Source organism: Salvelinus sp. IW2-2015, linkage group LG30, assembly GCF_002910315.2.
Source record: "Salvelinus sp. IW2-2015 linkage group LG30, ASM291031v2, whole genome shotgun sequence".
NCBI classification, from domain to species: domain Eukaryota; kingdom Metazoa; phylum Chordata; class Actinopteri; order Salmoniformes; family Salmonidae; genus Salvelinus; species Salvelinus sp. IW2-2015.
In genome coordinates, this window is record NC_036869.1 from 10,440,832 (window position 1) to 10,455,667 (window position 14,836).

The 14,836-nt window shown below is 43.2% G+C and overlaps 1 protein-coding gene across 1 annotated transcript in view; it reads left to right on the plus strand.

Annotated features, from left to right (window-relative positions):
* Positions 1–6,813, plus strand: part of LOC139023266 (receptor-type tyrosine-protein phosphatase U-like) — an 8,172-nt gene extending 1,359 nt beyond the window's left edge. Inside the window, exons 2-5 of the mRNA XM_070436023.1 lie at positions 12–322; positions 1,402–1,559; positions 4,455–4,590; positions 4,815–6,813. Coding sequence (XP_070292124.1) covers positions 12–322; positions 1,402–1,559; positions 4,455–4,590; positions 4,815–4,895 — 686 coding nt within the window. The 3' untranslated portion in view covers positions 4,896–6,813. The remainder of the gene's footprint in view (positions 1–11; positions 323–1,401; positions 1,560–4,454; positions 4,591–4,814) is intronic.
* Positions 6,814–14,836: the final 8,023 nt, after the last annotated feature.

Sequence of the window (14,836 nt, forward strand, 5' to 3'; positions counted from 1 at the left end):
CCCCCTGTCAGCTAGCCTCCCTGCCTCTATCTCCCTACCTCCCCCTCCTCACCCCCTTTCAGGTATTAGCGTCCCTAGTCCCTCTCCTTGCCTCTCCTTAGAGCCTCCCCCTGCCTCACCCTCATGTCATTCCGCTGTCACCTCTGTCAGAGCCCTGTCCCCCTCAGTGTCACCCCCAGTCTCTCCCACGGACGGGGGAGGAGGGGGAGGCAGCTGTCAAACGAACCCCACTGCCTTTTCACAGGATCCCACTGATCTTACCAATCAGAACTGTCCAACAACAGGAACAGGGAGGGAGGATGATGCACAATTTCCCAGCAAGGTATTCTATATCACAGTAGAAAAAGACATTTAAGGGTGGCAGGGAGCCTAGCGGTTAGAGCGTTGGACCAGTAACAGACCGGGTGAATAATCTGTTGATGTGCACTTAACCCAAATTGCTCCAGGGTTGCTGTTGATAATGGCTGACCCTGACCGTTATCCCACTCTAAGAAATTCTGAGGGAGTTGGAATATGCAAAAATACATGAAGAATTCACAAATGCGTGTTAACGTAGGACAAGTCAATGACTTTATATAAGTATGGAGAAAGACATCGATCACGTGACACCATGTATTCCTATGTGAAGACTCAATAGTGCATTGAAGCCAAATGAAGTCAGTTAAGATGCGCCCCATGGAGACATAACATGAGCAGTTTGAGCTACTGCATGAAGGGACGTTGCAGGCTAGCTCAGTGCTACCCCCTGTCATTGAGTATCTCAAGTTGAAAGCCAACCGGGGTATTGCAGGCTGCCATTAGCAACTAAATTATCCTTGTACCTTCTTCTGTGTGCGATTTTAACATAATTGGTTCAAGGAAATACATCAGGTGTATTCGAAGCAATGATTGGTACCATGATTGTATTCAAAACATGTTTTTATTTACACAAAGCTTGATCACAAAGATTGCCATTTTTCCATTCACTATAAGGCGGGATCCTGTTTTCTGCAAACAATGCCTGCAGTACCATGGTCTGAAATTCTGGTTTGAAATGTGAAATTCTGTGGCTTCATTGAGAGGGGGCAGTCGTTCTTCCCTGGGACAAATATAAGCACCCACCAAATTATGATTATTATTATTATAAACACTAGACCACTACACTACTATACCAGAGACTGGAGTGATATGAGCCTTGGCCCCAATGGAGATGATGGCAGGTCTTTGCCATTTCTACCAGTGTCCTTCTGGGTTAGAGGTGTCCAGTCTAGGATGCTATACATGTCTGAAAGGTGTGGATAGTGTGCTGTGATGTGTTGTGTTGTGCGTGTTCCTATCAAGGGCTTGACAAGTCTGTTATTTGGGATCTAACACAACCTTATCGTTGTCCTCCCTTGCTCTCTTTCCCCCCCGCTCATCCAGCTCCAGGAAGGTCAGCTGGTGGTTCGTCATTTCCAGTTCCTGCGCTGGTCTCCATACCGTGACGTCCCAGACTCTAAGAAGGCTTTCCTCAGCCTCCTGGCCCAGGTCCACAACTGGCAGAGGGAGTGTGGAGAGGGACGTACCATCGTCCACTGTCTGTGAGTTCACCACTGTCCACCATTTTACTCATAACATCTATATCATTCCGTAGGGAGGTTTTGTTTGCAGATAGGATACACAGAAACGATTCAAATGACCTGTGCACTGCGATTGATTTCAGCGAGCGTGATCTACGCAAACGTTGAGGATTTTCGTTTAAGAAGTTTACTGCTGTGCGTTAGTTGGATTAATTCTCGGGCCATACTGACACTATACAAACCATTTTTTATAGCACATTAAAGGTGTCGTTGGCTCTTGTTGACTCCTGTTGTGAGCATACTGTTCAGAAAGCAGGTGGCAGTCATCTCTTGGGACATGTTAAAGTTTTTCTCAATCGCGTACAAGCATTTTTGGGAACAAAGTTGTCGATTTTCAAAACAGAGTTCACAAGACACAGAACTCAGTGGCCTTTTGCAAAATAGTAAATGCTTTTTCAAAATGTAGTTGCCTTCTCAAAACATAAATACAGAAAAACGAAATTATACTGTCAAAATAAATTCATCAAAAGAACATGGCTGGCTGCAAAAAGATGAATGCAATCATACTAAAAGAGTCCAAGCAGACAAAACAGAAAAGTCCCAGTATATCAATACATTTCTTTGCAGTCACTAGATCATGATGATCAAAAATGGAAGTACAACTATCCAAAGGTGCAGAATTATGGGCAATGGCTATCTTTTTATGCATATTTCACAAAACAATTTCAGACACATCAAATCCAAAATTATTCCTGATATATATTTGCTGTAACGAGGAATATAACAGAGTTACTGTTCTAATTTGCAGAATAATAGTACAGTTACTGYTCAAAGAAATAGATTCTTACTTTTATTTGTGATCATTATTCTCTCTCTGTTGGCGGAATATAAATAAATCTACCTGCCCCAGATTCTAATTTGTCCTCACTAAATTCCCGTTTACGCACGCAGGCACACCTACTAACTGCTTTAGTGAGGGAGATGAAAAATGGCATAAGCTTCGAAAGCATTGACTTTCTCAGTGTGGAAGTACTCCCATTACTTTGATTTGGTCGGACAAAATGGTAAGAATTGAATTGTAAAATGTAAACTATGCCCTTGCGAAAAACACCTTTCCACTGCTAGAAACATAACTTCTGATCTCTTGAAGCACCTGCAAAGGCAACACGCCAACACAAAACGTTTAGCGAAAGACCCGCAAGACCTGACCATGGGTGCTGAAGGTGACTGTAGGCCTACCTCATTCAAACAACCAAGGCTTGATTTGAATCATTCAGGAGGACCAGGGAGAGATGAACAAGCTTGTAGCTGGGTATGTATTAGAGGAAAGGCTMCCCTTATCCACGGTACAATCCCCCTATTTCAGACGGATACTTAGGAAAATACCGATGACAGTTTACATTGTGTGAGGACGCGCAGCGTTTTGCGGTGTAACACAAAAGTAATATAACGAATACTGTAACTAATTACTTTCCTCAGGGAGTAACAAGTAAAGTAATTTGTTATTGTTGAAAGAAGTAAAAGGTAATATATAACTTTTTTTGAGTAACCACCCCAACACTGCTAATTACTTAGAAGTAACCCYACTTCATTCTCTGCATCTCTGCATGTCCTCAATAATGTAAATATTTATAGCAATTAGACAGTCCCCATTGCCTAGATATTTCCATATATTGTACATGGTATGACACTGATGGGGTGGTTTAGAATTTTGATCAGTAGTATTTACTGATTTCCGGAAGGACACACACATAACAATGTTATTTTCTGTAAACAGAACACTTAACAGTGAATTTTGTATTCCCTGATGACATTTGTATTTAAAGTTTTGTATTCCCTAATGATATTTGTATTTAAAGTTTTGTATTCCCTAATGACATTTATATTTAAAGTTTTGCTAAAGGTGGTCTAAGATATGCAAGTCATGTACAAAGGCAAGTAAATGATCAGAAGTCCTGTAAATATATTTTATCATTGCTGTTCTCCTAGATACGATTCCACACAGGTCCAAAAATTGCTTGTATGCGATTGAGCTGTAATCTGAGGTCATACCTTGCTTCAGTAGATTGTGTTATCGTGTTGGTTCCGATCCCACTTGGTAGTTTAACAACTATCAAAATCACATGTTTTTGAACGATTACTTTCTACTTTCTACTCTTTAACACACTGAGCCTGCCTGTGTGTAGTGTTAAATGTGGCAGGATAAAACGTCAACCCCCAAGTGTTCACTACTACACTCCTCCTATTTACCAGAACACTTTTCATAATTACTATAAAAGGGATCCGCTCTAGGCTCTAGTTCCCCAGCCTCTTCTACACTTCACCAACACTACATATCTCTATCCAGCCTGGATTGGTCTCTGGGGTTGACATGCTAAKTCTGCGTCCCAAATGGCACCCTACGRCCTATATAGTTCACTATTTTTGGCCAGCCTTATGGGTCCTGGTCAAAAGTAGTGGACTACCATAGGGAATAGGGTGCAATTTGAGACTCACTCCTGTATTAGATTTACTTCCTTGTTTCTGGATTTAATGAGAAACATTCCTCAGATGCTAGTCTTCAAAGTTCTCCGCGTTGCTGTTTTTCTGATAGCCTCCTTGATCCGAGTCTCAGACTGAGCTGTGACATTTCACTTTACGGCTTCAGCCTCCGTATCTTCCCTGCGTACTACAGACGTGACTCATATTGATGTCTGTGTCTGACTGTCTCTCTGTTTGTGACAATGTCTGTGTTTGGGGCATGTGTCTGTGTGTCTGTCTGTACAGGTTTCTGCACCATATACCCTGGTTTCGCAACCTGACTTATTCTGACACATTTCGCAACACAGGCTACTCTCTCAGTGGTCACAAAGTGTATACATAATGATTCATAAGCACTGACCCACGTGTCTGTGTTTCTCCCTGTGTGTGTAWCAGAAACGGTGGCGGTAGGAGCGGTACGTTCTGCGCTTGTACCATGCTGCTAGAGATGATCCGTCATCACAGCGTGGTGGATGTCTTCTACGCTGCCAAGACGCTACGCAACTCCAAACCCAACATGGTGGAGACCATGGTAAGTAATAGCCTTGATTTAACCAGGAAAGACCTTTTTTAGAAACTCTTTTGGTAGGGGGACCTAATATGGTGGACAGGAGCATGCATGTCTTAAGGCTCAATTCAGTCAAACTTGCAGTGGTTTACAGGATTTACACACTCAAATACAGATTGCTGATTGATTGAATTCAAGCTTGAATCTATTGCAAAGTAGAGAAATGTTGACACCTGTGTTGTTTTCAGGAGCAGTACCGGTTCTGCTATGACCTGGCCTTGGAGTACCTGGACGCCTTGGACTGCCTGAGTGAGATAGAAGTGAGATAACACTGATCCCAGATCAGCTCAGGCTCAGGGGAGATGGAGTGGAGTCCTGGGCCTAGCCTGGATCTCAGCCTGGGTCCCCATCACCTGGGCCTCCCAGCCTGGTCCTAGCCTGAGTTTACAGCCTGGGCCTGAGTCTGGGTCCACACTGCTCTGCTTCTCTCTCTACACTTCTACATCTTGCACTGTATTTTCAGACCTGCTCAACCCCAGAAGGAGTGTAGGGATAGAGGCCTGGGCCTCAGTCTGCTGTCTTGGCCCGGTTCCGGCCTGGTCCACACCACTCCGTCTTGGGTCTCCCCTTGGGTCTACAGCCTTGGTCTAGCCTGGTTTCTGCTCTGCTCCGCTTCCTTCTCTTCTCCTCTCCCAGGTCTGGGTGATTCAATGTATCTGCTGCCATAACTGACCTGGGCAAAAGAAAACAATGATAGTGAAAGAGAGGGAGACAGAGAGAGATGATGGGACATGCTCCTTCCTTCTACCTGTTATATACTGTACTATTGTCCTTTCCCTTGCATTTGTATCCCTCTGTAAGTTACTATTTGTTCTGTGCCACATACTATCTGCCAAACCCAAGGAAGAGGACAAGGAAATGGGCAGGATCATTCTCTTCTCATTGGACGTTTTTCTGGTCACATGACCACTGGTGGTATACTCAAAAGGTCTCTGCAACTTCCTGCCTTATTTTACTATGTCAATGACAACAACAATTACAACAACAAAAAATACAAAGTAGAAGCTGAAGTTTAACAACAAGACAATGACATCACATACAACTGCAGCAAATAAAATATGTCAACTATTGGGTGATCTTGTGTGTTTGTTTTGTAATACGTGCAATGATCTTGTAAATTATGCAATGATCTACTGTTGGTGAACATCCGATGTTGTTACTGTACACTGGTMTTTTCTCTGGTGAGGCTGGAATGGCAGAGAATACGTTTACAAAGAGAATGGCACTGAATTTATGTTGGGTGCGTCTATCCTATGGTCATATTGTACAGAAAGGACCTATCTTGTTTATTATTTATTGTTTGTGTAAATAGATTGTTTTCCAGATGTTTATCGATGTTTGTCGTATTAACTCTGTGCCAATCCATTATCTTTGTGTTTATGAACAACATGGTCTCATTAGAATATGTCAAAATAGTGACGTTTAACCATTGTAGTTATATGCCACCCAGTTTGACATATTACTTTTATGTCACGTCTGGTGACATATTACTTTTATGTTACTTTTGGTGGCATATTACTCCATAATGAGATATGTCTATAAATGACATTGGAGTTATACAGTACTGTATGTCACCCAATTTGACATATTACTTATATGTAATTTCTGGTGACATATAGCTTTATATTTGTAATGAGTTATGTCTGCTATAAATGAGGACCACTTGAGCACCTGCATGCCAGTCAGTCGTTAGTGTTTCCATTGCAGTTTGTGACCCAGTCTGCTTCAGGGGACCGTCCCCACTGCTACCAGAGACTGGAGTTGCAAAATTCCCATAGCTTTACCAAAATTCCCAGGTTTTCCTGAAATTCTCAATTGGTGCATTGCCTGAATAACGAACCGAAAAACACAGAGGGATTCCTCTAACTAGGAAACCTCTAACTAGGAATCCTCTAACTAGGAAACCTCTAACTAGGAAACCTCTAACTGGGAATCGTACAACTGGGATTTTAGGAAAGCCTGGAACGTTTGGGGAAGTTACCCAATTTTGCAACCCTACACGAGAACCCCTATATTAAGAGAGATCAATGTAAAAAAAGAACATGATGTGTCTCTAGTTGTGGGAACAAAGGTGATCAGTTTGTCGAAACTAGTTGCTTTTTAAATTTGTATTTATTCATTCAATGTGTTTTATTTTCTAAAGAGTGTATAAATGAAAATAAATAAACTATTACGATGTTGCTAATATCATATGATTCATGCATTTTCTAGGTAATGTTTTTATTTTGCGGCACTTTTTGCGACGCGTGATTTTAGTCACACTCTTTCATGCACTTCAATTAGCTTTGGCTATCACTTTCTTGCAGGAAGCATCTTATAAGTATTTATGAGAGTGAATGTGATGACATTTGACGCACGCACGCACGCACACACACACACACTATTACAATGTTAAACAAGAACCCCAGTATTTTCTGTTGACCTGTAGTTACATTTTTCCTTATCATTTAATGAAGTGCAGCGTTAATGGTCTGCTGTTATCATATGACCAGACTGACTGGCTGGTTCTGCTACAGAGCCCTAATTGAAGAAGCCTGATGAATCTATMGATCCAGTCTACACACCATCCCACCCCAGAGAGACAGATAGCCCACCTTACCAACTCATTCATCATAGAGATGTCATCAACAAGAACATTGGCTGGATTCTTTAGATTTATTTTCATAACGTTCATAAGCATTGACCTTTTAACCTTTCACCCCTCTATCTTCAGTCTGTTCATTGATCTCTGCCTTTCTCTCTCTATCTTTATCTCCTCCCTCCCCTCTCTATAACTGAGTGGAAATGCATAAACAGCAGAACAATTTCTAGCACAGAAACAATCAACAAAGGATTATGCCTCGGTCAAAGGTAGAACAGTTCCGCGCTTTTCTTCTGAGTCTACCTAGTGTTAACAGAGAAGTCCTTCTGAGTCTACCTAGTGTTAACAGAGAAGTCCTTCTGAGTTTACCTAGTCTTAACAGAGAAGTCCTTCTGAGTTTACCTACTGCTAACAGAGAAGTCCTTCTGAGTTTACCTACTGCTAACAGAGAAGTCCTTCTGAGTCTACCTATGGAACAGAGAAGTCCTTCTGAGTCTACCTAGTGTTAACAAGAGAAGTCCTTCTGAGTTTACCTAGTGTTAACAGAGAAATCCTTCTGAGTCTACCTGTTAACAGAGAAGTCCTTCTCGAGTCTACCTAGTGTTAACAGAGAAGTCCTTCTGAGTCTACCTAGTGTTAACAGAGACGTCCTTCTGAGTTTACCTACTGCAACAGAGAAACCTTCTGAGTTACCTACTGCTAACAGAGAAGTCCTCTGAGTCTACCTAATGGTAACAGAGAAGTCCTTCTGAGTCTACCTAGTGCTAACAGATAAGTCCCTGGCTACTCTACCATGGTAACAGAGAAGTCCTTCTGACCTACCTACTGCTAACAGAGAAGTCCTTCTGAGTCTACCTAGTGCTAACAGAGAAGTCCTTCTGAGTCTACCTAGTGCTAACAGAGAAAGTCCTTCTGAGCTACCTAGTGCTAACAGAGAGCCTTCTGAGTCACCATGCTAACAGAGAAGTCCTTCTGAGTCTACCTAGTGCAACAGAGAAGTCCTGAGTCTACCTAGTGCTAACAGAGAATTCCTTCTGAGCCTACCTAGTGCTAACAGAGAAGTCCTTTTGAGTCTACCTACTGCTAACAGAGAAGTCCTTCTGAGTCTACCTAGTGCTAACAGAGAAGTCCTTCTGAGTCTACCTAGTGCTAACAGAGAATTCCTTCTGAGCCTACCTAGTGCTAACAGAGAAGTCCTTCTGAGTCTACCTAGTGCTAACAGAGAAGTCCTTTTGAGTCTACCTACTGCTAACAGAGAAGTCCTTCTGAGTCTACCTGGTGCTAACAGAGAAGTCCTTCTGAGTCTACCTAGTGTAACAGAAATCTTCTGAGTTTACCTATGCTAACAGAGAAGTCCTTCTGAGTCTACCTAATGGTAACAGAGAAGTCCTTCTGAGTCTACCTAGTGCTAACAGAGAAGTCCTTCTGAGTCTACTAGTGCTAACAGAGAAGCCTTCTGAGTCTACCTAGTGCTAACAGAGAAGTCCTTCTGAGTCTACTTAGTGCTAACAGAGAGGTCCTTCTGAGTCTACCTAGTGCTAACAGAGAAGTCCTTTGAGTCTACCTAGTGCTACAGAGAAGCTCTGATCTACATGCTAACAGAGAAGTCTTTGAGTCTACCTAGTGCTAACAGAGAAGTCCTTCTGAGTCTACCTAGTGCTAACAGAGAAGTCCTTCTGAGTCTACCTAGTGCTAACAGAGAAGTCCTTCTGAGTCTACCTAGTGCTAACAGAGAAGTCCTTCTGAGTCTACCTAGTGCTAACAGAGAAGTCCTTTGAGTCTACCTGTAGTGCTAACAAGAAAGTCTTCTGAGTCACCTAGTGCTAACAGAGAAGTCCTTCTGAGGTCTACCTAGTGCTAACAGAGAAGTCCTTTGAGTCTACCTAGTGCAACAGAGAAGTCCTTCTGAGTCTACCTAGTGCTAACAGAGAAGTCCTTCTGAGTCTACCTAGTGCTAACAGAGAAGTCCTTCTGAGTCTACCTAGTGCTAACAGAGAAGTCCTTCTGAGTCTACCTAGTGCTAACAGAGAAGTCCTTCTGAGTCGACCTAGTGCTAACAGAGAAGTCCTTCTGAGTCGACCTAGTGCTAACAGAGAAGTCCATTTGAGTCTACCTTGTGCTAACAGAGAAGTTTCTGAGTCGACCTAGTGCTAACAGAGAAGTCCTTCTGAGTCTACCTAGTGCTTGACAGAGAATCCTTCAGTCACTAGTGCAACAGAGAAGGTCCTTCTGAGTCTACCTAGTGCTAACAGAGAAGTCCTTTTGAGTCTACCTAGTGCTAACAGAGAAGTCCTTCTGAGTCTAACTAGTGCTAACAGAGAAAGTCCTTCTGAGTCTACCTAGTGCTAACAGAGAAGTCCTTCTGAGTCTACCTAGTGCTAACAGAAAGTCCTTCTGAGGTCTACCTAGTTGCTAACAGAGAAGTCCTTCTGAGTCTACCTAGTGCTAACAGAGAAGTCCTTCTGAGTCTACCTAGTGCTAACAGAGAAGTCCTTCTGAGCTACCTAGTGCTAACAGAGAAGTCCTTCTGAGTCTACCTAGTGCTAACAGAGAGTCCTGAGTCTACCTAGTGCTAACAGAGAAGTCCTTCTGAGCCTACCTATGCTAACAGAGAAGTCCTTTTGAGTCTACCTACTGCTAACAGAGAAGTCCTTCTGAGTCTACCTAGTGCTAACAGAGAAGTCCTTCTGAGTCTACCTAGTGCTAACAGAGAATCCTTCTGAGCCTACCTAGGCTAACAGAGAAGTCCTTCTGAGGTCTACCTAGTGCTAACAGAGAAGTCCTTTTGAGTCTACCTACTGCTAACAGAGAAGTCCTTCTGAGTCTTCCTGTGCTAACAGAGAAGTCCTTCTGAGTCTACCTAGTGTAACAGAGAAGTCCTTCTGAGTTACCTATGCTAACAGAGAAGTCCTTCTGAGTCTACCTATGGTAACAGAGAAGTCCTCTGAGTCTACCTAGTGCTAACAAGAGAAGTCCTCTGAGTCTACCTAGTGCTAACAGAGAGATCCTTCTGAGTCTACCTTAGTGCTAACAGAGAAGTCCTTCTGAGTCTACTAGTGCTAACAGAGAAGTCCTTCTGAGTCTACCTAGTGCTAACAGAAAGTCCTTCTGAGCACCTAGGTCAACAGAGAAGTCCTTCTGAGTCTACCTAGTGCTAACAGAGAAGTCCTTCTGAGTCTACCTAGTGCTAACAGAGAAGTCCTTCTGAGTCTACCTAGTGCTAACAGAGAAGTCCTTTCTGAGTCTACCTAGTGCTAACAGATAAGTCCTTCTGAGTCTACCTAGTGCTAACAGAGAAGTCTTCTGATCTACCTAGTGCTAACAGAGAAGTCCTTTGAGTCTACCTAGTGCTAACAGAGAAGTCCTTCTGAGTCTACCTAGTGCTAACAGAGAAGTCCTTCTGAGTCTACCTAGTGCTAACAGAGAAGTCCTTCTGAGTCTACCTAGTGCTAAACAGAAACCTTCTGAGTCTACCTAGTGCTAACAGAGAAGTCTTTCTGAGTCTACCTAGTGCTAACAGAGAAGTCCTTTCTGAGTCTACCTAGTGCTAACAGAGAAGTCCTTTCTGAGTCTACCTAGTGCTAACAGAGAAGTCCTTCTGAGTCTACCTAGTGCTAACAGAGAAGTCCTTCTGAGTCTACCTAGTGCTAACAGAGGAGTCCTTTTGAGTCTACCTAGTGCTAACAGAGAAGTCCTTCTGAGTCTACCTAGTGCTAACAGAGAAGAGTCCTGTCTGAGTCTCCTAGTGCTAACAAGAAGTCCTTCTGAGTCTACCTAGGTGCTAACAGAGAAGTTCTTCTGAGTCTACCAGTGCTAACAGAGAAGTCCTTCTGAGTCTACCTATGCTAACAGAGAGTCCTTCTGAGTCTACCTAGTGCTAACAGAGAAGTCCTTATGAGTCTAACCTAGTGCTAAAAGAGAAGTACTTCTTTGAGTCTACCTAGTGCTAACAGAGAAGTCCTTCTGAGCTACCAGTGCTAACAAGAGAAGTCCTTCTGAGCTACCTAGTGCTAACAGAGAAGTCCTTCCGGACCACCAGGGTTGCTAATGTTGGACTAGATGAAATCACAGAAACTATGTCAAACGGCTGTTAGGTCCCAGAGGACTGGATTGAGAAACACTGGGTTGTCGTGTGTGAGTGTGTGTGTGGTTGTGTGTGTAGGCTACTGTCACTCCACAAGGGAGTCTTACAGTGGAGGTGAATGTTGTTACTGTTGGATGCTTACAGTATGAATGAGCATATGAAATGTAATGATGGGTGTATAACAAAATCCCCATTGTGTTGAGAGAAACAGGTTCCATGCAGATGAAACCTCTCTTCGCTCTGCATCCGTTTGTGTCTGATAACTCCTGGAGATGGCTCAGCCATTGTGGGGGGTTTTTTTGGACAGAAAAACACATCTCCTGGGATCTCCATCACCRTCTCCATTTTCTCCTCCTTTCTCTTTTTCTCTTTCTGAAGCCTACCTGAATGCTCAGGCAGTGTCCATCATTGTGGCTATTCCCAAGCTCCTTTTTTTGCAGATTCAATAATTTGCTGTGTAGTGCTGGGTGAATGAGAGGAGGAAGAGACGGGATCCCCAGAGAGTCACAGGAAGCAGGTAAGACACTCACCTGGATGTCTTGTTTTTGATACTATTTATGTTGTCTTTTAACTGTCACATCTGATGGATCCTGTTAGGTCAAACCCCTTAGCAGACATGTGTCTATGCCTCTTCAAACGTTTGTTCGCTAGCTTTTAGGAGTTGGACTGGTAGTCGGTGCCAGACTGAGAGCCTATGCTAAACAATACCTGAAATAATCTATTTGACGCGTCCAACCTGTTGGTTTGTAGGAGACAGATGGTCTTAGGACAAGGAGGATGCCTGCCACACTGCAGCTCTCTCTCTCTCACACACAGACACACACCACCCCAAGGGGCCTCAGAGCCAGAGTGGCCCCTTATCGCTCCTACACAGATCCCTGTCACAGTCGGACTTCTCAAATGTCACAGAATGGTTTGGGGCTTCAAGAGATTTCCAGCCGGCCAGGGTTATAGTGAAGACCGCTTGGCGTGTGTGTGTCTGGCCAGGATTTTACTGAGTGTGTATGCAGCTGGTCCTGGCCTGGTGCCCTGGCAGAGTAGCAGCAGTTTCGTGTGTGTTTCTCTGCATGTGTGGTGGCATCTTGGAAAAGCCTCAAGACTGTGACGGCAATGGCACGCAGTACTACGGCTGCTGCTGCAACTGCAAATAGAGCTCTTATCCTCTCCCCCACTGTCCCTGTCTAAAGGCCTGTCGTTTTAAATGGATCCCGTCATGCAGAGGAGCAGATAGACACAAGAATCAATTAATACTCTCCTCGTTCTGACACTGAAACACCACYGAGTTTAAAACACCACGGAGGCGTGTGGAGACCTGTGTGTGTGTGTGTCGCAGTGTGTCTCAGTGTGTGTGTCCCAGCATGTGTGTGTTCCCTGTCTGATGAAAGATTCAATTTGAGCCCACTTTATCTCTGTGTGAAGTCATCTTTTTATCTTTAGCATGACTTCACATGCACATTAAATCAAATTGCTCCTCACATGACAAACCCTCACGTTCATTGAGATTATACACCATGTCTTTACTCTCTGATCATACAATATTTGTCTAGCTCTGCGGAGGACAGCTTATAAATGGTATTCTAGAAACAATAAAAAAGCTACATTTAGGAAAACTTCTAATCCAATATAGCAAGGATCATTGATTACGTCAAGAGCAGGTGATTGAACTGCCATGAAGGTACCACTTCCTAATGACAAATCTGTCATGTGGTAAATGTATCTCTCCACCAGTGATGATAGCCCAAGGCAGTGAGGACATCTAAAGGGACAGGGACAGAAAATATGACAGTTAATGGTATTCTGTCCCATGGTATAACCTATGATGACAGGAAAGAGGAAGAAGGAAGAAAACAAACGGAAGATGGGAGGAGATGATGACTGAGGGCCAGTCAATAATAGACCTGCGTTATTACAGAGCTTACAAGGCTCTGCATCCCCATCCATCTATCTCTCTCTCTCTCTTCTTCTCTCTTTCTCTCACTCAAGCTTCTTCTCTTGCTTCTTCTCTCTCTCGCTCTCTCAATTCAATTTGCTTTATTGGCATGACGTAACAATGTACATATTGCCGAAGCTTACTTTGGATTTTTACAATATTAAAATAATAATTATCAAAATTGTCAACAGGACAACAGTAATAACAATAACCAAGGGTCAAAATAACCATTGAACAATAACAATATAGAGGACATGTGCAGGTTGGTTGGTCTGTCAGACACTGTACCTCGTCTTATGGCTGGCAGCAATGTAGTGCGCTGCCAACCCACAGCTCTCTGCGTCCTCCCCCAACAGGATGGGGAGCCTATCCTCATCAGAGAGGTCTTTGAAACCTCTCTAATTGTTTTATATTTTTTAAATTCTGTCAGGAAATGCAGCTCTGTCTCAGGTTCTGCTGTGGTGCAGTGGTTACACAGCCTTTCCTCTACAGGGAGCCAGGTTTTCCTGTGTCTACCCTTCTCAATGGCAAGGTTGTGCTCACTGAGCATGTACTTTGTCAAGGTTTTTCTAAGGTTTTGATCAGTAACCATGATCAAAATAGTTAGCCACGGTGTAAATTCGATTTAGGGCCAGATAGCCCTGCATTTCGCTTTGTGCTTGTGCTTGTGTTTCCCAATAAGAAATTTAGTTTTCTTTTGACTGTGTTGTAATTTGGTTTATTCTGATTGATTGGATGTTCTGGTCCTGAGGCTTCAGTGTGTTAGTAGAACAGGTTTGTGAACTCAGCCCCAGGACCAGCTGGATGAGGGGACTCAGCTCTTGGCATTGCAGGGCTTGGTAATGATATGACAGCGGGTCACTGTATTTTAGATGTTTCCAAAACTTAACTGCTCTTTTTTTTAAATGTATTATTAGTGGATATTGGCCTAATTCTGCCATGCATGCGTTGTTTGTAGTTTTCCTCTGAACATGTAGGAGAACCTTACAGACCTCTGCATGCAGGGTTTCATTGGGTTGTTTYTCCCATTTGGTGAAATCTTGTTTTGCAAGTGGAACCCACACCTCGCTGACATAAAGTGCAATTGGTTCAATGACACATTCAATTAGTTTTAGCCAAAGGTATTTAAATTTTAATTAGTTTTTTAATTGGCGTAGAATGCCCTCTGTGCTTTCTCTCAGTTCATTCACTGTATCATTAWGCATTAAGGTGTCCAGTTGAACTTATTTTTAAACCTAAGTAATTGTAGTGTGTACAGTACTCTATATATTTTGTACCAATTGAGAACTTTGTTCTAATTACCTGAAATCTGGATCTTCTCTGGAAAATCATTATTTTTGTCTTTTTGGGGTTTACTGCCAGGGCCCAGGTCTGGCAGTACTACTCTAGCAGGTCCAGGCTATGCTGGCAGTACTACTCTAGCAGGTCCAGGCTATGCTGTAGGCCATGTGCTGTGGGTGACAGCAGGCATAGGCCATCGGCGAATAGCAGGCATTTAACCTCTGAATTGTGGAGACTAACACCAGGGGCTGAGGATTTTTCTAGAATAGTGGCCAATTCGTTGATGTAAATATTGAAGAGTGCAGGGCTTAGATTGCAACCCTGGCGACGGCCC